Here is a 26,336-nt window from a genome sequence, read left to right on the forward strand (position 1 = left end):
AGAGGCTTCTCTAGAGAGGGAGAAGCACCAAGAAAGGTAAGGAGGCAATCCTTATTACAAGCTTCCTGTACTGTTGATATATAAACCATATGCATGCATGATTTTGATAAAACAAATTAATTAAACATTGCAACGTGATGGGACTGAGTTTGATTACTTGGAGAATTCACTTAGGTGGGTGATCCCTGCCCCAAGAAATGCTGAATAAATTGGCACCTCATTGATGTGGGTGGGGGTGGGGATAGGAGCTGGCAAGTAAATCTTTGGGGGTCACCAGTCACTGGCTCCCTTTCCCAGCAGGCTGTATTTGCTTGGGAAATCCTGCTCTTGAGCGTGGATCCTGCCAGGCTGCCAAAGGAAAGGGGAGCTAGTCATCCTTTTAGGAATTTAGGAATTCACTAGGATTTCCTGTCTCTCCTACTCTGGATGTGGACAATATGCTGGGTTTCTGAAGGCCCAGGGCCCCTCCTGTCATGTGCTCAGCTGCCAGAGGTGGCTGCACACACTCCTCATCATCTCATGGGGCAGATGGGACTTGACTCACTGTATCTCTTACCAGGACCTCCCCAGGAGCTGTCAAAGTGGGGAACATGCCTGTAGGGTTTGAATCTTAACTCTGAGGTACATCTCCTTGGGCACCAGCCGTCAGGTCTAAGGGTCCTTTTTGTTCTTTCCTTCACCCACCTCCCTCCCCCTTCCCTCTCCTTCCTGCCTCTCCTTCATTCCTTCAGGGCTTTGCCCCAGGGGCTGCTCAGCTGGCTTGCCTGCCCAAAGCAAGGCAGGGTTTTTTTTTCTTTTAATCTTTCCCATTGTTACTTCTTTTAAAAATTACCTCATTGTTAAATAAGTAACAAGTATTCCTTGTAGAAAAATAAGAAAATATTAAAAATCACCCACAATTCTACCAGCCAAACAAAACCATTACTTGTCTATGAATTTCCAGAATGTTTCCAGACTTATACACTGGCAGAAATATTACTGGTTCACATCTCATCTGGGTACCCAGCTGCTGAGCCCTCAACCCAGGCCGGACCCTGTGCTGAGGCCTTTAGATGTGTTAATCCCACCCAGTTCTTGCAACCATGTTATTATGCCCATTTTACTGGCAGGTAGTAGAGGCTCAGGGAGATCACATCACTTGCCTGAGTTCCCACACGGGTTAAGAGACTGATCTGGATTTCAACCCTCCAGCCTGAGTCCCAAGCCACTTGCCTTGCATGTTTTGTAAGCTTTGTTCATTTTTTCTTTTTCCTTTTTTTCCCCTTTACTTAGCAATATATGCAAATGTCTTTCTAGCCAGTAAGTATACACCTAGGTCATTCTGCTGCATGATGTGCCCTTGTGTGGATGTGCCAGGTTTTAAAGGACCAATTCCTTTTTCTTGGGCTTTCCAATGTTTCTTTCTCTTTTTTTTTTCTATTATAAAACAATGTGGTTATAAATATATAACCTTTGCACATATACCTTTGCACAACTATGATTATTTTCCTAGGATAAATTCCAAAAAGTAGAATTGCCTGGTCAAAGCCTGGACACATTTTTAACACTGGTTTTAAAAAGCCCCTTTTTGAATCAAGTCAGCAGTACACACACGTTGGTACAAATTTCCCTACCATCCATTATTTATTGAGTGTTTTCACTCTTTGAAATTTAGACCACATTTAACACAGAATCAGATAACTCCTACGCAGGAAGCATCCTATATTTCTCTGGATCTAGACCTAAACCATCCTTGCTTAAAAAAACAAAAACAAAAACAAAAACAAAAACAAAAACAAAAACAAAAACAAAAACCCAGGACACCCTGACTTCAGTAGGTTTGGCAGAAGAGCGAGGGATGAAGGACAGAGGCCTGGAGGGAGGTAAGGAAAGCAGAGCAGGAGAGCCAGGCTGTGGGCACAAATGACTGGTTTGGGGGAGGTTGCTCTGTTTTCCCAAGGGAAGCACAGTCTTCTTGGGTCTAAAGACCTTGCAGCCACCTCTGATGATTCACAGCTCAACACTGAGCTGGACTCACTGTCCCCAGTGCCCACACTCTACCCAGGAAGTCAACACGAGTCCCCTGTGTTACCCAGCTGCCAACACTTTCAATACTCTAGTCTTCCTTGAATATCTTCCAAGGCCCTTTAAGTTGGGAAGTCCCAAAAGAGACACAGTCTTATTGTTCTCTTACCTTGATGTTGTTTTCCTCCAATAGGCTGCAAACCCTGGCACCTGGAAAAAAAAGGAAAGTAAATGATTGAGGCAGTGCGCTGAGGGAAGGCCTTGGGGTAAAAGAGGCCTGCATGGAAATGAAGTGGGGTGTGCTCATCTGTGGTGAGTTCTTCAGAAGCCACTGAGGTGTGAGCTGGCTGCATGCTGGCCCAGGTCAAACACAGGCATCATGACTTCCACAGAGGGGCATTCTCCACTTGGGGCATTTCTTTCACACCGAGTCTATTAATGCTCCTATGCCAGCAGGAAACTCAGTGATCTTTCTACCTTGTCTCAAAGGCCTTTTATAAACAGTAAGTCATCCTTTCATGTATTTTTAGTCATATATCCATTCATCGGATATTTATTCGACACCAACTGTATGCCAGGCACTGTTTCCAGGCTCTGGAGATACAGCAGGAGACAAAACAGATAAAAACCCTGCCCTCAGAGAGCTTGCAGTCTACTAGGGGAGATCAACAACCAAAGAAAGAAAAAAAATATATAATATATAGTAGTCAGGAGAGGAAAGTGCTCTGAAGGAAGAATAGAGCAGAGAAGGGGAAGGGAGCTATGGAGCAGGTGGGAAAGTGTACCAAATTCTAAACAGTATGGCCAGGGAAGGTGAATTATGACCAAAGACCTGAAAGAAATGAGGGCAAGGACCCTGACATTTAATAGGAAAGAAGATTTCCAAGTGGAGGGAACAGCATGTATAAAAGTCCAGATGTGAGAGCCTGCCTGACATGGTACAGATCAGTGGGAAAGGGTGAGGTGGCCAGAGGAGAGTGAGTGAAGGGGAAGTAAGAAAGAGAATCAGAGAGGCAGCAAAGCTCTGAACATGTAGGGCACTAAAAGAAGGCCCTTGAATGACCTTGAGCTTTGACTCAGATGGGAGCCACTGGAGAGTTTACACAGAGAATTGCAATGATGTGACTCACATTTTAACAATGCCACTCTGGATGCTGTGTTGAGAATAAACTGGGCAGCACAGGTAGAACCAACCAGTTAGAAGGTTATTGCAGAAATTGTGGCAAGAGACACCGATAACTTGGACTAGAGAGGCAGCATGGAGGTATTCAGATATGATCAGATTCTATTGAGTAGAGCCGACAGGAATTGCTCATGGATTAGAAGTAGATTGGAAATAAAGAATTCAGATAGGGCTCTGAGATTTTTGGCCTGAGCAAATGGGAGTCCAGAATTGCCATTATCTGCCTTGTAGAAGCCTACTGATGGAGCACGTTTGGGGGAAGATAAGGAACTTGGTTTTGGACATGTTAAGTAGGAGATGCCTTTTAGACAGTTGGAGAGCCCTGTGGGCAGGTTGGATATATGAGTTCAGGGGAGAGATCCAGGCCCCAAAGGAAGACTTGCAAATACTCATCACATAGCTCTTTAAAGCAATGACCCAGGAGGAGATCACCAAGGGGGTGACTGTCAGTAGGGAAACTGTCAGTCTAAGGAATGAGTCCCATTCAATTATTCAGCAAAAAAGACTGAGAAGGATTAGCAAGTACAGTAGGAGAGAAACCAGGAGAAAGGGTTTCAAGGAGTATGGAGCAATCCATTGTGATAGGTCAAGTCACAGAATTAATCCTTGGATTTGGCATCATAGGGTCAAAGTTGATCTCGGTCGAGGGCAGATTCGGTGGAATGGTTTTGGGATGGGAACCTGACTGCAACAGGCTCAAAAGAGAAGAGCTGAAGTCATCAGCCTGAAGGACAGAGTGAGCTGGCAGCAGCAGGAGACTGGAAAGCAAAGGGGTAAGTGATGATCAGATAAATTGCTTCTACCTTCACTCCATTAGTTTATAAAATGTAACGCACAAAGCCATACTCCCCCAACACGTGTCAGTGGCAGCCATGGTCACCAAGCTGAACCAGGTTCTCCAGGTCACTGAGCTTCCTCCAGTTCTGGCCCCGTGAGCCACCTATCTGCCTGTTTCCAAACTTACATGAAGTAGTTCCCATTTTCTCACTGTCACCTGTGGCTTTAAGATCAATGCCCACAGCTTGGGGCTGCTGAGTATGCCCTCTGCCGCTTACAAACCAAGATCTCACTTGGGCCCCTGGTGCTGATGGGAAGTCAAAGGGAACAGGATAGGCAGCGTCCCTGGTCTCATGGAGCTTGCTTTGTGGTGGTGGAGATAATCACCCAAGAGACAGATGCCCAGGCAGGTCATTTCAGATGTGGACAAATGCAATGAAGACAATAAAATGGGTGTGAGAGAGGGAGAAAGCATGGGAGGCGCCTCCTTCAGCCAGACTGTGTGGTCAGGCAGCCTCTCTGGGAGATGGCACCCAGCTAGTTCTCAAGCTGGCCTCTACCCCACTCTTCTTGGGCTTTCAGATCTCCCAGAGCTGGCTGGGGCCTGTGGTCATCTAAGCACAGGGCCAAAAGGAGACATTCTCTTTCTCTTCTCTAATATATACTGTGGGATTTTCTCTCCATGATTACAAAAGACATGCATTTTCACTGAAGGAATTGGAAAATATTGAAAAGAGGAAAAAAATCACTTAGAATCCTACCACCCAGAGATAACTACTCTTCACATTTGGTATGCATCCTTATAGACATTTTTCTATGCATACATACATATAGTGTTTAAAAATGAGATCAGGTTGTCCATTCTGTTCTGTGTACACTGTTTCAGTTATGAATTTTGACTAAACCTATTATAAGCACTCTTCTGATGTCATTTAATCTTCTACATGATGATTTTTAAAAATTTTTTAATGTTTATTTATTTTTGAGAGAGAGACAGAGAGAGACAGAGCGTGAGCAGGGGAGGGGCAGAGAGAGAGGGAGACACAGAATCCGAAGCAGGCACCAGCCGGACTCGGGGGCTCAAGCTTAGGAACTGCTAGATCATGATTTTAGCCGAAGTCAGACGCTCAACTGACTGAGCCATCCAGGAGACCCTACATGATGATTTTTAAAGGCTATACAGTATTCCATTGAATGCATACTTTTGCCATACTTTATTTAAACCCCAAACACCGGCCATTTAGATCATTTCCAAGTGACTGCTACTAGGAGTAAATGCTATAGCAAACAATCTTGCATCTTTTTTCCCCTCCCTTAGTGGACTAGGTTTGCAAATCACTGATTATTTTCTTGGGTTAAAAGAAACCATCACTGGCCAGTGGGAGTGTCATGGGTCTCATGGCATCAGGAAGCAGCCTGAAGCTGAGGACAGTCGAAGGGCAGAGCTGAGCCAAGTACCAAGGAGCCAGAGCTCACTCAGATGCCAAAGGCTGATGCAATCCTCAGATATACCCTGGTCCTGAGTTTTCCTCCCTTGAGGGCATAAACAATAGGAAAACAATAGGCTCTCTTAAACCCAGTGAAAAACAGAGGGATTCCCCACCTGAGCCAAGAAGAGGGTGTCTCCTTCTGATGTAAGCATAAAGAGCACTCCCGCCTTCCCTTGAAATCCCCTTGGGGAAGCTCCCCTTTCCATCCCTCCCTGGGGAAAATATCCAAGAGATCAGGCATTCAGCCTTTCTTTGCGGGGTGGGGGGGGGGGGTGCTGCCAGGGAAGGCTTGGAACACAGAAGGTTCTACATAAATGGCAGCTCCTCTCCTATCTCTGACCCAGCCTTGCTCCTGAACCCTTGAATTCCCCAGAAGGGTTGGCAGGGGCAGTCTATGCCCCGTATGAGAGGAGTGTCCTGAGGAGCAGTGAGTTGCGGGGGTAAGGTGGGAAAAGAACAAGCCCAGGAGACCACAAGACCTGGGTTTGAATCCCAGCTCTGGCACATTCCAGTCTCATTTTGGGTAAGTGACTTTACCTATGGAATGCAAGCTCCATAAGTGGGGGACTTGAGTCTGTTTTGTGTACTGTTATATCTGCAACACAACTAGTAGATGTTCAATAAATACTATGCCAAGGCAATGCATGATTCTTTTTTGTTGTTTAATTTGAGAAAAAGAGTGAGCCGAGGAGAGGGCAGAGCAAGACAGAGAGAGAATCTTAAGCAGGCTCCATGCTCAGCACAGAGGCTGATGCAGGGCTCCATCCCACGACCCTGGGATCATGACCTGAGCCAAAATCAAAGGTCGGATGCTCAACTGACTAAGCCACCCAGGGGCCCAATGCATGATCCTTTCAAAGCCTCAGTTTGCTTATCTATAAAACCTATCTCATAGGGTTGTTGTGAGGACTAAATAAAACATGGGTAAAATAATATAGTGTCTGGTATTCAACAAACACCAGTCCAAAGCTCTGGAAACTTGCTTCCATACCCCACATCCCATGGCATGGACAGGAAGCCCTGCCGTTTCCCCTTACTAGATAAAATTAGCTTGCCTCCACTCTGCTCACTATTTGCTGCCCAGACAAGCCTCTGGTCTGGTACATATTGCACTGTGTGTGTCTGCTTGTCCAACTCCCTTGTTAGGGTTCAGGGCAGCTAAAGGACAAGAATTTTGCTTCCGTATCCTCTGCGCCTCTGAATAATACTATGAAGTAAGCAAGGTTGTTATCACCATTCTACATTTAAAAAAAATTTTTTTTAATGTTTTTATTTATTTTTGAGACAGAGAGAGACAGGGCATGAGCAGGGGAGGGGCAGAGAGAGAGGGAGACACACAATTGGAAGCAGGCTCCAGGCTCTGAGCTGTCAGCATAGAGCTCGATGCAGGGCTCGAACTCACAGAGTGTGAGATCTTGACCTGAGCCGAAGTCAGACGCCCAACCGACTGGGCCACCCAGGCGCCCCCACCATTCTACATTTAAGGAAACTGAGGTTCAGAAAGATTAGGTGCTTTGCAGAGTAAGATCTAAATCTGGTTCTGATTTCTGGGTCCCTGCTCTCTTCTATGTGATTCTCTTGTAAATGGGAGTTGGGGATGGGGGTAGTGAGGAAGAAGCAAACCAGTTTCCATGTCCCTGAGGGAAAAGGCAGGCAGGACTCCAAGAAAAAGGAGGTACTTGGGAAATCAGCAGGGCACTGACATTCGTCTGAGCCCCATCTCATCTTCCTGTGGATAATCATGTGAGCTGCAGCTGCAACCCCCAAAGACCTGTGATTTGACTGGTCTGGGACAGGCTGATGAAAATGCAGGGGTTCCCACGTTCCCTTTATCAATGTGGAACCCAGCCAGGAAGGGGATTTGGGTTTCCTCAGCCCAGAGCTTGAGGGTCATGGCCCCCACAGCAGGGGGAGTGGCTGCAGGGCACCTGCTCAGAGCTACCCTATCCCCAGCTGTGGGGCGGGAAAGGCTCCCCACCAGACCAAATCTTGATTTACTCATCTCTGTGACCCCAGGATCCTGGTGAATGGTGACAGGCCCCAGCCTCCAATGCTGGCAAGTGAGGGAGAGGAGGTGGCTAGACCTAGGCCAGGGATGTGAAGAGGAGGAAACAAGAAACCAGGAAGAAGGGTTTTTAATATTGGGAATGGCCACTCTCTCTCTCTGTCTCCCTCCCCCTATTAAACCGTGTGTTTCTAGAGGGCAGGTCTGTGGCTGATTCATCTGGGTCTCTACCACACCCAGTAGATTGCTTTGCAGAGAGCTGGTAGTCACTTAATGTAGTTTATTGGAGGTATAACTGGAAGCCAGTACTCAAGATGACAGATGGCATCTGCTTTTCATGCCAGGGTCATCCGGGAAAGGGCCTGTCTGACTGGTCTGGTGTCCTGACAGGGACAACCCTGGGGAGGGTCAGGCACTCTTCACCTGAGGCATTAAGAGTTGACCTCTCTCCCCAAACTGCACCCAAGTGACTATCTCTCCCTTCTTCAGCCACAGAGAGACCTTTTGGGGGAAACCTCCAGGATCTAGGTATCTCTCTGGCAATAGAAATGGACTGGGTATGTGGTGTGACATATTTGTCCTCGGGAATTTGGGAGGGCTGTGGGCCACAAGAAAGAAAAATCTAGAGCAAGTATCTCTTTATTGAGAGTAAAACTGATGCTTTTACCTGAATGATCAGATCAGCAGATTCTTTTTCCACCTGCCATTACCATAGCTTGCATGTACCAGATGGCTATACTCTTGCTGTTGCATGTTTGAAATGATGTCTTTTTGCATCCACATAGCCAAGAGACACATGAAAAGACGCTCAACATCCCCTATCATCAGGGAAATGCAAATGAAACTTACAATGAGATCTCACCCCACACCTGTCAGAATGGCTAAAATAAAAAACACAAGAAACAAGTGTTGGTGAGGATGTGGAAAAAGGGGAATCCTCAGCTACTGTGGTTCCTCAAAAAGTTAGAGATAGAACTACCCTACTATCCAGTAATCACACTACTGAGTATGTACCCCCAAAACACAAAAACACTAATTCAAAGGGACACATGCATCTCTATGTTTACAGGAGCATTATTTACAATAGCCAAATTATGGAAGCAGCCCAAGTGTCCACCAATAGATGAATGGGTAAAGATATGGTGCATATATATATGTATATGTATGTACTATATGTATATGTATATGTATATGTATATGTATATGTATATGTATATATTTATGCATATATGTATATATATGCATATATGTATATACATATGTATACATATGTATATATGTGTGTGTGTATATATATGTATACATATGTATATATATGTATATTATGCAGCCATACAAAAGAATGAAATCTGCCATTTGTGATGTCATGGATGGAGCCAAACAGTATCGTGCTAAGCAAAATAAGTCAGTCAGAGAAAGACAAAAAACATGATTTCACTCATATGTGGAATTTAAGAAACAATACAAACAAGCAAAGGGAACAAAAAAAGAGCAAGAGAGACAAACCAAGAAACAGACTCTTAACTCTAAAGAACAAAATAGTGGTTAACAGAGGGGAGGTGGGTGGGGGGATGGGTGAAATGGGTGATGGGGATTAAGGAGGGAACTCACTGTGATGAGGCCTCGCGGAGTGATACACAAAAGTGTTGAATCACTATATTGTACACCTGAAACTAATATAATACCGTATGTTAAACATACTGGAATTAAATTTAAAAAATACAATTAAAAAATTGAAAATAAAATGATGCCTTTTTTCAATCCTTGTTTGCCCATCAGTGTAAACGGAATCTCCCTCTGTAGATGTGCTCTGCTCAGAGCTTGTAGATGGCCTCTACAAGGCCAAATGCGGTATGAATCTATCCACACACATCTGTATAGCTTTAAGCTTCACGCTGAGGGTACCCACACCCTGTAACAGGGACATCCCAGAAACCGGTCATTACACATGTCCATCCATGTGGCTGGCCTTAAATTAAGCGTACAGATTTACATCTAAATTCCTCAGCCTCCAGGTCACGGCCCACTACACCTGTCCACACCCCGATGCCATTGTAAGTAAGCCATTGGCTTACTTAATACTGTGGCTCAGGTGTGATGCAACTGGCTTGACCAGATGGCTTTGCTTAAGTCAGTGGTTCTCAAAGTGTGGCTTCTAGACCAGTAGCATCCACATCACCTGGCCCTTGTTAGAAATGCAAAGTCTCAGGCCCTGCCCCAGACCTGCTCAATCAGAGTCTTTGGTGGGGGGGGGGGGGGTCCAGCCACCTGGGATTTCACAAGGCCTCCAGGCAATTCTGATTCACACTGAGGCTCAAGAACTACCTGGTTATGGGACTCCCTGAGCCTGGGCTGCCCTTCCCAGGCCTCTTCTGCCTCTTGTCATCTCAACCCACTTTTTTTTTTTTTTTTAATTTTTTTTTTTTTTAACGTTTATTTATTTTTGGGACGGAGAGAGACAGAGCATGAACGGGGGAGGGGCAGAGAGAGAGGGAGACACAGAATCGGAAACAAGCTCCAGGCTCTGAGCCATCAGCCCAGAGCCTGACGCGGGGCTCGAACTCACGGACTGCGAGATCGTGACCTGGCTGAAGTCGGACGCCCAACCGGCTGCGCCACCCAGGCGCCCCCTCAACCCACTTTTAAAGTTCAGCACAATACTATCCCTTTCAGGAAGCCCTCCTAGTCCCCCAGCATCTGTGAGTGTCTCTTCCCAGAACACACAGCTCCTCTGCCATTCCCCTCCTCATTCTCGTGAAAGGGCTTCAGTTTTGCTCTTTACAAGTGTTTTCTGCCTCATTTTACAGCAAATTGTGAGCATTTGTTAACTGCCTCCCAGATGGATTCCACTCTCATGCATACACAAACATTACTCTGAAGGCACCTTTAGGAGTAAGGGCCTTACTTCACTCACCCTGTCAACAAACATCACATGAGAGCCGGCTGTATGTGACAGGAACTGTGCCAGGCACTGGGGTTTCAGAGATGAAAAGTGTGGTCCTATCCTTCAGGAGGACCAAATCATATAATACACCCTTTTCTGATGTCTGCCTGATTTCGTTCAACATGCCTGTGAGATTCATCTATGTTGTTCTGTTTCATCATTGTTCTTTTTTTAAATTGCTCTGATGTGTTTCATCATATGGATATGACAAAATTTATTTCTCCATTCCATGACTGATGAAGATTTGCGCTGTTTCCACTTTGGGACTTCTGTGAATAAAAATACTACAGACACTGGTGGACATATGCATTCACTCCTCTCGAGTGTACATGCGAAGCGGAATCGATAGTTTATGAAATGGGTATAATCCCAGCTTTCGTAGGTACTGCTACACATTTTACCACATGATATTTCTGCCAGGAGTGTATGAGGGTCTGCCAATATTTGGTATTATCAATCTTAAGTCTCAGTCCTTTGGGACGGTATATAGCATATCTTGTAAATTTTAATTTGCTTATTGACTATACACATATGCAGTTTTAAGATGTTGCTGATCCAGACTTTTGCCTATTTTGTCTTTTTCTGATTGACTTGCTGGAATTATTTTTACATTCTAAATATAAGTCCTCTGTCAAGTACATTACTGAAAATATCAGTCTGTGACATGCCTTTTCACTCTTTCACTGGTAACTTTTGATGAACAAAAGTTCATGAAAGGTCAATTTATCATACACTTCATCTATGACTAGCGCTTCGTGTATCCTGTTTAAGAAATCTTTATTTTAATATCAAGAAATCCAGTGGACACAGAAATAATAACAATCACTAATACTAGAAAACACAAAGAAGTAATGGAGAAAGTCTGACTGTGAGTGTGGGAAAAACTGGTTCTGATCATGAGGGTATGCCTGCTTGAGTGTGACGTGCAAAGCCTGGGATTTGTTCTGGGACGGGATGGAGGTGAGAGGTGAGTCTCTGATCAGTTTAACAAACATGTGTTGGTGTCCAGTTTGGATGGGGTGCCATGCCAGGTGTTGCAGATGGCTCTGTGGGGCAGGGGGAACCTGGCTGACTGGCTCAAGAGAAGGACCACCTAATTTCATGTGTGTTAAACTGGACCCAATCCCCCAGTCCCTGCAGACTTCCCTTAATCCAGGCCCTGCTCCTCCTCCTCTGTGCCAGAGCTTGCAAAGACAGAAGTGTTGACACTTGTCCAGCTGGCTCAAGAAGGGGAAATTCTGCCTCCTTGAGTCACCACAGCATAAGGAGCTTCACATAACAAGCACGGGACTACAAATGATCACTATGCTTGTTTCGCTATGCTGCATCACTTCCAAAATCCCCTGTGATGCTTTCGAATGAAGTCTGGATCCAAAAACTTTCCCCATGTTTCCCCTAGTTTGAACAGAACAATACCCAGGGAATCACAAGCTGATTTGTAAAACTGACTTCCCCAAAGAAAATAAAACAGATCTCAGAGTCAAGGTTATAATATATAGTCTGGAGTGATCAAGCCCCCACTTCTGCTGGGGGGTGGCAGTAGAAGGTTAGTGTGGCCCCTGTCACCTTGTCAAGAGGACCCCAGCTCAACAGATGGACACAAGCCACCTTCTGTGACCTCTAGGAGAAAGCCAGCTCTAGAGTCCCTGGGACGGCTTTCTCCCCATCCAGCTCAATGGAGATATACTGCACACGGCCTTGGGAGCTGACAGAAGTGGCGCACAAGTCCCCAACATCATTGCTGACAGAAGCATACCTTCTCTCTAGGGCAGGGCAGGGACCACAGCTGGGTGACAGACATTCATTTCTAACTTGTCCACATTACTAGCCTTGGGGAAAACCACAAGTGATCTCTAGAAGCACCCAGGTTCCTTGTTTGCACCTGTTCCCCACCCATCCCCACCACCTCTTCCCATGTACCACCCTCTCACAAAACTCAGAACTCCAGTGCAGGGTCAATCAAGGGGTCCTTGAGATCCACAAATGGTATGTAAAATTCTGGATGTTTGTACATCTAGTTCCTTTAATTCTGGAAGGGCTGTGTGACCTCAAAAAGACTAAGAACCACTGGACCAGGACCTCTTTAAATAGAAAGCATCGGGTTAATAAAGCTAATTTGCATTAATGAGTTATGCATCTTTAGCTAACTGCACTTCCAAAATAACATCTTGGGAAGGAGAATACTTAAGTGAAAATATATTTCTAATGGCAAACTTGAGGTATAGTTAAAATTTGAGTGGGGGGAGGATGACAACGAAGCACGAGGACCTTCTTGCTTCCTTTAAGCCACTCCCACTGGTGCATACAACCAGTTTTTCTAGATACTTTTTTCTAGATACCAGTAGTCTACTTTTCAGAGGCTACTGGAGTGAAGACAGGAGTTAGTGACTAGGATGTGTCCAAAGACACAAGCATTTCTCAGATGAAACCCAGCCCCTCAGATCTGAGAAACCCTTGAGGCCACTGAGGTTCCTAAGACCTTAACAAAGAAGAGAGGATTCCCACCATGACTTAGGGGCCCAGGAACCCTGTTTCTATCATCATACCAGATCTCAAGTGGGCAGAGCGGCCTGGAGCACATGTTCCCTCCTAAAAAGACCATGTCCCCAGAAGCCCTATGTCTGCTGCATTCTGGGTCCTCATTCTCTGCTGGTGACAAGACAGAGCTGTCCTTATGAGGAACAATCTGAAGATCCGGCTCTTGCTCCTCTGGTCTCTCAATGAGCTTCCTGACGTAGCCAAGGCCCTGCCCCCACTATAGTCAGGAGGAAGTGATTCTGTAAGGTCTCCCAGGGACTCCCGGGGCTGGCTCAGACATCAGACTGTTAAATAAGTGGGATTTTTCTCAGTGTTTTCAGAAACTGTTGTTTAAAAAAATATATAACCATCCAAACTGTTTACGTAACCCTTGGGAAGTCTCGACAGATATGGCTCCTTCTTTGTAACTGTGGCCAGGACTTAAAAAATAAAGTAGAGGGGCTGTCAAAATCAGAGAGGCTGTCATGTTCTAGCTCTGTGCTTTTGTAACCTAGTTCAATATTTTACTCTACTTTGAGAAGTTTCTTTTCATGCACTTTCCCCCTTTTCTGTTTTGCTTTCCCTTCATTGTTGGCTGCTATGCCCCGAACACCCCTGACAGTTACTGGGAACATCACAACCATTACCCTGGAGACCAGAATCTGCCCAGAACTCAGGTTTGTAGGGATGTTTAGAATGACTATGCTGGAATTCATTTAAAAGCCTAGCAATATTCTATTCTCATAGATATTCCAGGCCTACGTGCCTACATATTCAGGCTCTACATGGCTCCCTTCTCCCCTCCACACAGTTGCAGGGTCTGCTCTGTCTCTGGGTTGTCCTCTTGGAGGTGAGCATCAGACCACTTGGTCCAACTCTCAGAGGTTCAGCTCTCTAGATTTGTGCCAACAGAATCTCTATGGTCCCTAAACCACAAATTCTGAATTACGATTCTAAGGGGAATGCAAAGCTGCTGGAGGACAATCACAGTGTGAAGGTGATGGTCTGGGCTTCCTTCTGGAATCACCCTGGTGTCTACATTACTCAGGGCCAATATCCAACTAGAATCTGACTTTTGTAGGAAAACACGCACCCCCCAACCTTTTTTTTTTAAAAAAAGGCTATTCTTTGGTTTAAAGCAGTGGTTTGGATCATAAACTTCACTGGTAAAAAAAGAATTTGATGAGAATTATGTGCCCACCAAATGCACAATTTGATACCACTTAGGAGAGAGGGTGGGTCCAACCCCAGAAGATAAGCCTGTGAACCCAGAGATAAGGACTTTGACCTTACAACTGGCCTCCTCACACTACAAAGCTCTAAGAATTCCCAACCACTGCCAAATCATCACCAACAGCCAAGGCCTCAGCATAGAACCCTCCTTGCTGATACCTGCACTGAACACAGTAATAGAGAAGACAGAGGCGCATGGCCCTCGCCCTGATAAGAAAACTGTAGAGGGTGTCCTGAGGAGAAGCCCAGGGAAGAGTGGAGGGTGTGGCCACCCCAGCCACAGCCTCCTTCAGATAAGGGACAGTGGCCAAGGGACATCTAAAGTGCGTAGAGAGTCTGGGCCAGCAGTTCTTCCTCTGTTCTCTCTACCCACCCTCATCCCTGCCAAGCTCTGATGTTAGCCCAACTATGCCCACCCCAGAGATCCTCAGCCATTTCCCACAGGTCCCCTCCCAGAGGAGTTCTTTAATTTCTTCTTACACCCATAAGGAGAACGAGCGATGAAGAAATGCAAAATCCCAACTCCCAAAAATGTGGTTTAAAAAGGGAAGCCCCCCAAAAGTTCCCATCTGTCGACTGAGGCAATAAAATGATGACTTAAAAAATTTGGGGTCTTTCCAAGTCATGGAGGAATATATGAACAGAGGAAGATGTGCTGTAGTTTTGAAACTCTGGCTTGGTGCCACACTTAGGTGATACCCAATGACAGTAAACACACTCTCCCCAAAACCCTCTGCCCACCTCACCCTGCCCATATGAAGCCCAGACAATTCAACATTTATTGACCACGGACTGTGTGCTTCCAACCCTTCCAGGGGGTGGAGTCCGCAGCGTCGAGGTGCTTTGAGGGGCAGGTCAATATTTCAGTCAATATTTTCTGTGTACCTACACTGTGGTGGGTTTTGAGGTTTGAGGGGGCAAGATTTTGAGAAAAGCGTGGCTAAGAATACTCCAGCTTGGGAAGTATTGACCTACAAATAGCACCACAGGTGCAAGGAACAATTGACTGCATGGGGCGATCAAGGAAGGTGACCCAGAGGGGTAACATTTAAGCTGGGCTTTGAAAACACATTTTGAGAGGTATAACTGGGGAGAAGTGGCATTCCAGGCAGAAAAAGCAAGGTGAACAAAGGTCAGGGTTGGGGTGGGGAGTGGGAGGGTTATGGACAGCTGGTTGTGTGGTGTGTGGCAGGTAGTCAGGACAGTGGTGCCAGAGCATGGGGTCTGGGAGCAGGAAATAAAAAGCAGGCTGCAGTTCCTGGCGGGCATGGACAGAGTGGCAGCTTGCAACTTCAGGATCTGCCAAACCATTCGGGTCAAGGTCACATTTTCTCCTGGGAACCTCCCAGCCAATGGCAGATTAAGGCAGGAATGCTAGGGCCTGTCTATTTCTACCCAGAGTGTGACTCACCTCACAGGCAATCATCTCTGCATTGGAAACATTCCCTGGGCTGGCTGAGACCTTCTCCACGCTGCAACATGGTTGTAGGATCTTCCCACCCACTTCTTCCTCAGGACTGAGACCCCTACCACAGTCAGACTGCCTCCTCCTGCCCCCTTCCCTTTCTCTTTCACAGATGTTACCTCCATAAGTCTCTTGCACTCCACGTGCCATCTGGGTGCGTGCCTCCCAGAGGGGACCCAAACAGACTGGAGAGGTCCCTGGATGGATGCTCAGTGTCTGGGCTCTGTCCTGTTGGCAGTGAGAAGCCATCGAGGCCTCCTCAACAGGGAGAGGTGCGATCACATCTGAATTTTGTGAAAGTAATCCAGCAGCAGAGTGAGGAAGGAACCAGTGGGGAGGAGCAGTATGGTGAAATGACCGTTTAAAAGGACACAGCAGGGGCGCCTGGGTGGCTCAGTCGGTTAAGCGTCCGACTTCAGCTCAGGTCACGATCTCACGGTCCGTGAGTTCGAACCCCGCGTCGGGCTCTGGGCTGATGGCTCAGAGCCTGGAGCCTGCTTCTGATTCTGTGTCTCCCTCTCTCTCTGCCCCTCCCCCGTTCATGCTCTGTCTCTCTCTGTCTCAAAAATAAATAAACGTTAAAAAAAAAATTAAAAAAAAATAAATAAAAGGACACGGCACTTATTGATAAGAGGTTTTGGCAGCATGCACAATTTACTATGTAGGTACCCGTTTACCTAACAACCTCAATTTTAGAAGTCCTATAGGAACAATGGCACAAATGCGTAAAAATATAAAGACGAGGATGTTTATAGTAGCCTCACATATCAGTCACATGACGGTGGAAAACTCCACATTCATCTGCAGGAGGGAAGATGAAAAAATGGTGCATTCATGCAGTGAGATAATACCATGCAGCCTTTGAAACATAGGTGGTATAGGTCTCTTTGTACCATCTCAGAAAGACATACACAGTATATCGCTATTTTAAAAAGCTAGTTGCCGGGGCGCCTGGGTGGCTCAGTCGGTTAAGCGTCCGACTTCAGCTCAGGTCATGATCTCACGGTCCATGAGTTCGAGCCCCGCGTCAGGCACTGTGCTGACCGCACACAGCCTGGAGCCTGTTTCAGATTCTGTGTCTCCCTCTCTCTCTGCCCCTCCCCTGTTCATGCTCTGTCTCTCTCTGTCCCAAAAATAAATAAACGTTAAAAAAAAAAAAATTAAAAAAAAAAAAAGCTAGTTGCCGAACGCATATACAGCACAATCTAATATTCATGAACAAAACTGTGCCTATGTGTATCTTTTACGTTTGTTTGTATAAATAAGTCTGGAAGGAGCTACTTCAACTATTGATAGAGGTTACTTCTTGAGGTGGTAGAGATTTCACTTTTTACTATGTATTTTTTTTTAACTGAAGTAGAGTTGACAAACAATATTACATTAGTTTCAAGCGTACAACATAGTCATTCAAAAAATCTATATGTAATACTATGCTCACCACAAGTGTAGCTACCATCTGTCATCACACAAGGCTATGTTTTGTGTTTTTATAAAGCAGTATTCATACAGAACTTCTGGCTTTTATTTATATTTTGTTTGGGACTTTTTTGCATTTTCTAATTTTTTAGGTGATGAATATGTTTCATTTCTCTTATCAGAAAACAAAATTTTAATTAAAAAACCTCCATGTCCACTTAGAAAAAGATATAAAAATTCTTCATATTACCTTTCCATAGAAAAAATAATTAAAAAAAAAAATGGGACAGTTAGGAAATCTGTCAATGGCCTGGTCTAGGTAAATAGGAATTTGAGGTGAGCTGGAATAGCGCTGAACACAGGGTGGTGAAGACAGGAGTCCCAGAAGAAGCCAAGAGTGCTATCCTGGGTAGTGGGTGGAGAAATCAAAGAGGGGGGAGTGGGGGAAGGCGCAGGGGGAGTATGTGTGCTGAGTGTGCTGGCCTTCAGGAGGCTCAGGCCAGGACAGCTGGTGTACGTGAGAGGTGATATTGGCTCTTGTCCCACACCTCAGGAGGCCAGTTGGGGATCAAAATTGATGACCTACAGGAGATTCAAAACTCACCAACAGCACTCACCAATGGACAAAAATGCTAAATATAAACAGTGAACCATTAGGAAAAAAACCTAGAAAGATATTGGTGGATATTTATCTCATCTGAATGGAGAAGGACTTCAAATACAAAAGCAAGTAGCATTTTAAAACTCTAGAAATTTTAACATTAAAAAAAACACAACACCTCTGCTTTAAAAACAAAACTCATAAACAAAATCAAAAGGCAAGCAAAAATGGGGAGAATAATCACACTTACAGAGAAAATATTCTTCCTATGTAAAGAACACAGATAAGTAATGAAAAAACATGGTCCAGAATTAAAAAAAAAACCAAAAAACACAGAGCACTTTGTATTAGAATTTGGTGCAGTTACATATAACAGAAAACAACACTGGCTTAAACAAGATGGAGGTGATTTCTTTCTCATGTTAAAAAAAAAAAAAAATGCCCAGAGGTGTCAGTCCAGGGCCAGCATGGTGGTTCTAAGAGTCATTAGGGACCTATACTTTTTCTAGCTCATTCTACCCCAACCCTAGGGCACAGCTCTCATGGTCAATGTTGGTTGCTTGAACTCTAGTTATAGTGCTCTCATTTAAAAAAGTAGGCTGGGGAGGGGCGCCTGGGTGACTCAGTTAAGCATCCGACTTCAGCTCAGGTCATGATCTTGTGATTTGTGGGTTCAAGCCCTGCATCAGGCTCTGTGCTGACAGCTTGAAGCCTGGAGCCTGCTTTGGATTCTGTGTCTCCCTCTGCCCCTCCCCCTCCCCCTCTCCCTCCTCCTCCTCCTCCTCCTCCTCCTCCTCCTCCTCCTCTTCCTCCTCCTCCTTCTCTCTCTCTCTCTCAAATAAATAAAACAAACAAAAATAAAGTAGGTGGGAGAAAGGGAGAATGAGTAGAAGGGCACACGCCTCTCCTTTTCAGGCAACTTCTTGGAAGTACCTCATGATACTCTCACCTTACATCTCATTAGCCACAACTCAGTAACATGGCCATACCTAGCTCCAAGGAAGTCTGGGAAACATAATCATTTGGTTGGCCAGCAAAGGGCTCAGCTAACATCTGGGTTCGTTACTAAGAAAGGGGACAATGGATACTGGGAAGCAACTAGCAAGTTCTTGCATACATGTGAACGGAATTATCAAAATTAATACAAATGTAAAAGATTTTTAAAGGGTCAACCTTACTAATAATCAAGTAAAATGTAAAGCAGCCCTCTTATGGTTTCCTCCAGCTATGATCTTGAAGGACTGGCCAGACAGGCAGGAGATGATGTCCTAATAACAACCTCCATATAGCTGTCCATGGAGAGAGTCCCAGGGTAAAGGCCCTTCCACCCGCTGAATGGCTCCTGGCGCTTCTCCCCAGGGTCTTCCTCCAACCTAAGTGACATCAGATTCTGTAAATGCTAGGAATGGACAAAATTCTTCACCCAGGGATTCTCTAACTAAACTATGGCTACAGTTAAATTTTAGGTGTTTTTGAAAGTTCCTTAAAAAGTAATATCCTCATGCAAACTGAATCAGCAGTTTCAGAACTAAAAAAACCTCTGCCCTGTGCTTGGGGTGTTACAAACTAAGCATGAAAACTGACCACTGAAATAAAAACCAATGTCAGGCAGAATTAGGCAACCCCAAGTTAAGTCTTTTCGCAAATTCAGAAACTCTACTTCAGCTCCGAAGGATCGTAATGTCAATGCTGCCATACCTCAGAACACACAGAAGATATGGCAAGTGTGGAGTATGAAGGCTTGTCAAGTTCTGAGGCCTATTTTTAATAGTTACTATGCCTTTCTGCATTGCGGACTGTCTCCAGGCCCTTCTCATTATTTACTAGAAAGCCTGTCTTTAGCACCCATTTCTAATTTTTGCTCTTCTTAAATGGTTGTGGATAGGGAAACAAAAGTAGTAACAGATATTTAGTGGAATCTGGGGAGATAGGTGGTCTTCTCTGCATGGGGAACAGTGGGATGTAATGATTAAACAGACACATGCTTAGCCACAAGTGTCAGGAACACTTGGATTTGAGTCTTAGTTCTACCCTCTGCCCCATAGGCCCTTGGACAAGTTATCAAACTTCTCTGAGGCTCACGTTCCCTGTCTTACAATGGGGTGAATACAGTGCTTACCTCCTAGAGTTTATCATACTGTCAGGGTCCTGCAGGAAACAGATGGCATTCTCAAACTGGAAGGGTTTAAGGAAACCAACAAGGAATAGAGGGGTACTTTGGGTTAGCAACAGTGGGGAGCTGTTACCACCTCCAGCCTGAAGGTGTGAAGGACGAGGGTAGGGAGCCCAGAGAAGGTGGCTGTCAGAATGGGTGAGTTAGGCTGTAATGACCTGGGGTGGAGCCAGGGGAATAAATTCTTTACCTAATTTTCCTGTGTCCACCGATCTCCACTGGCCAAAGTCTGAAGCCAGAGACAAGGTACGTGATGACGTACTGCATACAGGTCAGCCTCCTGGGGCACAAAGGAGGTGGAGGGGGTGGGGAGCAGATGTGATGGGGCACGTGGAAGAGCATTTGGGAAGGTTAAACAAAAACAGAATGTGATGAGCTTAGCACAGGGCTTGATCATAGTAAGTCCACAAATCCTCAATAAATATTGATTAATTTTAGACTTTGGTCTCTCTCCCTCTCACTCTCTTTCTGGCTACCTTTTTTATTTACTGCTTACTTCCTGGTTTTCAACAGGTTGAGATGAGTTCCAAGTAATCAAGTGCGGTTATCTATACTGGAGGGTTTTGAGAGAGTAATGAGTGTGTAAAAAAGATTACCAGGGACTCTGGGGGCTGGAAAAGAGAGAGGGAAACAAAAGAAGGGGAGAAGGTAAGAGGCAAGGAGGAGAGAAAGCGTATGTTCCCTATCAGGCTGGAATAAACACAGCATTATTTTACTTTATGATCATACTATGCATTTATTGGGATGTGATAACAGTCTTGGCAATTTTACAGCCTATTGAGACTCACCAGAGTGCCTAGTGAGACTTGCAAAGAAGGTCTTCCTGCCCTAAACACAAACTTTTGTTCCTACTTCTAGATTAATAGATTTTATCTCAGGGCTCCCTTCCCTCTAAAAAACCAGCAGTCAGATGTGTTCACGTGGAGGGTTCAGGTGACTCTTCTATTCTGATTTCGGAAATGGCTGCTCCAAGTGAGTTGGTCCTCCCATGGACGGCTCCCGGTGGGAAGGGAGGCCCAAGATTGGTCTGAGCTCGTGAACCTCAGCAGTCCTTTTCTCAAGACTTTGTCCGGCACTCACTTGGCCCCCTGGGAACCTCTTAACTCCACAAGCCACTCTCAGATGTCTGGTGCAGGCTCTGGAGCATATTCTTCTCACATCTGCCTCGCCTCCCCTCCCCGCGAACCTTCGCACAGGTCGCTGTGCCTGGAACACACGCGTTCTCTTCTTTGCCTGGCTAACCTCATCCCCTCCACGACCCCTCAGGTGTCATCTCACCCAGGGAGCCTCACAGACAGTGTCTCCTCCCCTCAAGGCCCACAGGGATTGGGAAGCCCCTCCTTGGTTCTCTCCTCCACAGCACTTCCCACACAGCCTTGGTTTCCTGGCCTGTCACAACAGATTCAACACCCTTGAGAAGGGACGCTGGCAGGTCCATTTTACTTTCACCATGTCCAGTAGAGTGCATGGCACACAGAGGACACTCAGTAAAGGTTTCCTGAATGGATGTTTAGGGCATGATTCAGAAAATAAGAAATGTTACAAATCCCAGAGCATCAAGTTAACTAAGCTGTGTGTTCTAGAACATCCTTCCTCTCCTACTGGCACCCTGGCTCTCCTGCCCCAACAGCTATCAGGACAGGTAATCTTGTGACTATTCACCTCCTCCAAACTCCCTCTTCTTTTTCAGGTATTCTCTTGAACACCACTTCCTCAGAGGCCATCCCTGACCACCCAGTGCAACATAGCTACTTGGTCACTTGGTTACATATTAGTGTACTTTAATTTGCTACACACCACTCAATCCTACTGTTAACATTTTATTTATGTGTTTAATTACCTCCTATCTTCACCACTAGAGTAAGCAAGCTCCGTTTGATCAGGGATAGGTGTTCACGGTTTTAAGCCCAGCATCTAGCACAGTGTGTGCCACACAGCGAAGTGTTCATTACATATTTGTTAAGTGAATGCATGCTACTGTTACTGTGTTCTGATTTAATTCTACGTGTGTCTTCTATCTTTGCTGTTGGATCAGATACTCCAGAGAAACTTAGAAGGGCCTCCTTTATGGTATTGGAAGTGGGGAGGGGGAGCTCAGGTCCCTTCCCAGGCCAAGATGGGGTATGCTGCCTGCCTAGAGCTTCCACGTGGCCAGATGCTGAGGGTTCTCAGCCCAGTGTCTGCAGGTCCCAGATGCTGGAAATGCTCCTCTGGCTTTCTGTGAGAGCAGCTCCAGCTGCCCACGGCCCAGACGTACAGAGGAATGTGTCCAAGGCTCCTAGCTGGCCTGGCAGCTGGGTAGCAGGAAGCAGGCACAATGGCCACAGCACTGCGGATAGATGTCTTCCTTTCCCCATATGGCCACCCCCAGAGTGCACATCACTGTGTGGTTAGCTGCAGAAACTGGCCCTGCTTCATGGTGGCTGGGCAGTGTGGCTCTCTGGCTCTGCTGTAGAGCAGGGCTAGCTTTGAGAAGCTGGAGCCCTGCTCCCGCCCCTCCTATTCCTGCAGAAATTGCTCTGCCAGCTCAGTGGTGGGCCAGGCTTGGAGTCTCTCACCTGCCCCTGGGCCTTCCTTGAAGCCTTCTGGTTTACTGGAAATCATAAACTGTTAGAGACAGCCTTTATCACACCCTGAACAGTGCACTCTTAATATTTAACGCCAGAGGCTGAAACAACCAGGGACGCTGGCCTCCTGGTTACTCCCAGTGACTGATATTTGCACCTGGTAATTGAGGTCAGATTTGCTTCTCTTAAGTCACATGATTTGCCTCAAGGCAGGAAGGTGTCGGGGGCCACTTGTTGCAAAGGGCCCAGGAGGTGATTATAGAAGCTGCAAAGGTTGTGCTTCTCAGGGAGCCAGACCTGGGAGCATGGAGCTGAGCTGGCAGCTGGTATATGACCCATGTGGGGCCTAAACCCCAACATTTCACTGAGAGCAAGCTTAGGATACCTTCTTCCCTCTAAAACACCTGCTGTATGGAGCCACTTTAAATCCTTCCTGGAATTGGGTGGGGCATTAATTAATTAACTAAAAAACTAATTAGATAGGTTGAATAGGCCACCTGGAAGATTCTGGTCACTTAAGGGTCTCCAAATCATAGTATAGGCCCCACCCTATCCAGACACCTAATCTTGCTCCAGGCTTTGCTTGACCTCAGGTATTTATCTCCTGGTTGTCATGGAAGCTGCTCAGATAAACAGAAACACAGCCAACCTGGCCCCTCTGCCAGCCTTGGATCCTTCTGAGAGCAGTGGAGCTCCCTGGTGGCCACTGGTGGCCCTGCCCACTGGGCTGGAAGCAGCACTACACCAACTCACACGTGAGGTCTCTTTCACACGGTCTCCTGAGGCACACAGTGGATGCTCAATAAGTGCTCATTGCATGAAGGCACACCCGGGGAGTATGTTAGTTCTCAGGCCTCAAGGTCCCTAAAAAACCCCTCAGTGGCTGCTGTGGTCGGAGCTGATCCACCCACCCCAGTCACGTCAGGGACCGCAGGCCAGGCTGGATACAGCCACTCAGCTCCTCAAGCCATCCAGTTGGCCCACAGGCCACCTCTCTGCTCTCAGAGCCCAGTAGACACAAACCTGTGGGGAAGGAGCCAGCTGTGGTCTGGTGACTCAGTTGGAGGGAAGGCAGAGATGATGTCTGGTTACACCAGCACTGGATGCCACATACCACAGACACAGCGGCAGAAGGCCCCACCATCCACATACCAGTGGAACGTCACCCTTGCTGTCTGTGCCCAACCCAGGACTGAGCACACTCTCAAAGTGAGTCCCTAACTACTCCTGAGGATGTGTGGATAGCCTGAAGGGGACACTGCAAGAGGACTGAGGACGAAGCCACTGTCCCTACAGACCCTAAAATGGCTTCCGGAACAGGATCTGCAGTGTCCTCAGAAAAGCTTCTAAGGTCAGGCAGATGTTCACCTCTGTGGCACACAGCTCCATCCAGAGAGAGGGCTGGGGAACAGACCAGACTACGTGATCTCTCGAGGCCACCAAAGTCAACCACTGCCCTGTTTAAGGGAGGCAGGCAGGGGCTGAGTGCGGGCTCTGGCGTTGGGCCTGGGAAGCTGGGGTCTGCTGTACAAAAGCAGTGTAGCCTTGGGCATCATTCAACCTCTGTCTCTTCATTTGGTTGTTACATGAATTAAAGAAGATAATATAAGTAAAACTTTATTAGAGTAAACCCTCAATACATTTTAGCTATATAGTTATTTTTTTCATTCAAAAACACCAAACTAAACAGAGAAGAAACTGTGAAAGATGACATGGCATTACACAGCAGCAGGAACCGAATGATCCCCCCCAGATAACAGAAATGACTGCACATAACAATACGGCAAAGAGAGGTTTAAGCTCCTCGGCTCATTTTAAGCTCCTGAGTCATGGCAGATGCACAGCCTCTGCGAGGCTGAGCCACACGTGAAAGCTGTTTCCACCCACATATTAGTGGAGCCCAGTGATGTGCTTAATAACAATAAGAATGATAAAAATAGCCACAACAGGCCATGCACATGCACGTTTGCATACGTTACTTTATTTCATACTGCATATGCATGAGGTAGGTATTCTCATTCCCATTTTACAGATATAGAAACTGAGAACTAAAGGGGCTAAATAACTTTCCAAGCATGCCCCACCCATCCACCCCTGCATGCAGAGAAGCAGAGCTGGGATTCAAATCCAGTCCTGACTGTGGACTTCTCCACTGCACTATCCCACCTGAAGCAAAATTCCAAGTGCTATCCACTTCCTGGGAAAACCCATCTGGGCAGTTCTTAACTCTCCCTTACCAGCAGTAAGGGCACCCCACTGTGTACCTAAGACCAATGGGAACAGTCCTCTGACCACAGGGTGACCAGGGAAGCTGCAAGGGACATCTGCTGCCCCTGCCCCAATGGCAAATGTCAGGTTTCTTTTTCCAAAGGGTTTTAAGGAGACTCCTCCCATACCCAGTTCCCAGGCTTAAGCCTGAGAGTCCTCCTACAGCAGTAAGGGCCCAGCTCTGCTCAAGGATGGAGAATTCTAGAACACCCAGCTGCCATCTGCATGCCTAGCCCAGCACCCACCCCAGGCCAGGCTTGGTCCCTGTGAAGCCCCAGGGGGGTCCGCAGGATCTGGCCAGCACCAGGCAAGGGTGGAGCAGAGGAGTACTGGAATCATACCACCCCCAGGCCCACTATGCCTCTCAGAAAACAAAGAAGGAGGCCCCCAATCCTCTGCTCCCACAGGTGCCCGGGATTGAGAATCTTGTGTGTTGAGGAAGCCTTGCCCTCCAATCCCCGATAAAAGCCAAAACCAGTTACCAGAGGATTAGCCTCAGACGAAATTATCCATGTGTATTAACATTTTCTCTTGGAGACCAAAATGAATCTCAAGGCCAGAGCACTGGCCTGGGACCCCATAAGCCCTGGCTCCTACTTCCAGCTTTGCCTCTAACTCTCTACATGACCTTAAGCAAGTCACTTAACCTCCCAGGTCTAAGGCTTTCCTTCCTGTTAAATGGAAATAATTACAGACAGTCATCATTGTAACCATCATTCCCTGAGGTTTTTCTCTGAGCCAGGCCCTGTGCCAGGAGCATCGTCACCTCTATCCCCGGAGTGCCCTCTAAGGTAGGTACTGTTTTCATTCCCGTTTTCAGACAAGGAAATTTTGGAGGGACCAGGGTCCACTGTTAGTATAGGTAGACGTGGGTCTCAGTATCATGTCTGTATATCTACTGTGACATAAAGAATTAATTCATAAAGATCAAGGACAGAAGTAAAAGTGTTTTGAAAGAAAAAAAAAAGAGGAGGGGTGCGCTGCATAATAGAAATACAAATTGCAACCCCCGGACATGATTTAAGGGATATTCCTAATCCATTTAAGAACCTTCTGTGAGATCTGTCTACAGAATCAGAGACCTCTAAGATGAGGAAAACCCTCAATAACTCATTTTTTTCCTTTCTCTCTCCCATTGGACAGGAATGCTCTGCCTACTCAAATTCCATAGGTGAGACCAGAAGGATCAAGCAAAGGCAACCCAGGGACTCAGGTTGTTTTGTGTGTTGCCTTAAGGCGGCTCAGGACATCTTAGGTACTTAACTATTTGTTGCATAGTCTGTGAAGGAGTGAGCAAAGGAATGAATGGAAAACTTCAGTACAGACGGAGTCCTCTTGTTCTCCTGCCTGCGCTAAAGGATCAGGGCAGTGACAAGAGTCGACTTGTGCTGTGGCTGCAGCTGTGCTGACACCCTGCCCAGATCACAATCAGCCCTGCGGCTCCCATTTTGGAGGAAAGGCTTGCCCAGGGACCTGTAGCTCCAAAACTCCTCAGGCACTCTCTGCAGCTCTTGGAACGTGCCTGGACTGTTGCTGTGCAGACTATGGAGGCCTGGCTGGGTGCCTGCCCCTGCTTTCCCAGGGCTTCATAAAGGCTGGGAAGTGACTTACCCCAAATCCCCCATCTCCCCCTTATCGGTTCAGCCCAGGGAGTGACGCTGACAAACAAATGCAGTCATGTATAGACTCCCAG

General features: G+C 46.4%; 1 protein-coding gene across 1 annotated transcript in view; it reads right to left on the minus strand.

Moving 5' to 3' along the window:
* The window catches only part of LOC128778390 (translation initiation factor IF-2-like), a 66,743-nt gene that overhangs the window by 22,300 nt on the left and 18,107 nt on the right, over window positions 1-26,336 (minus strand). Inside the window, exon 3 of the mRNA XM_053907680.1 lies at window positions 2,174-2,214. Within this exon, the coding sequence (XP_053763655.1) occupies window positions 2,174-2,214 (41 nt within the window). The remainder of the gene's footprint in view (window positions 1-2,173; window positions 2,215-26,336) is intronic.

This window comes from Panthera pardus, unplaced genomic scaffold, assembly GCF_024362965.1.
Source record: "Panthera pardus isolate Hobbes unplaced genomic scaffold, ASM2436296v1 HiC_scaffold_2, whole genome shotgun sequence".
NCBI classification, from domain to species: Eukaryota; Metazoa; Chordata; class Mammalia; order Carnivora; family Felidae; genus Panthera; species Panthera pardus.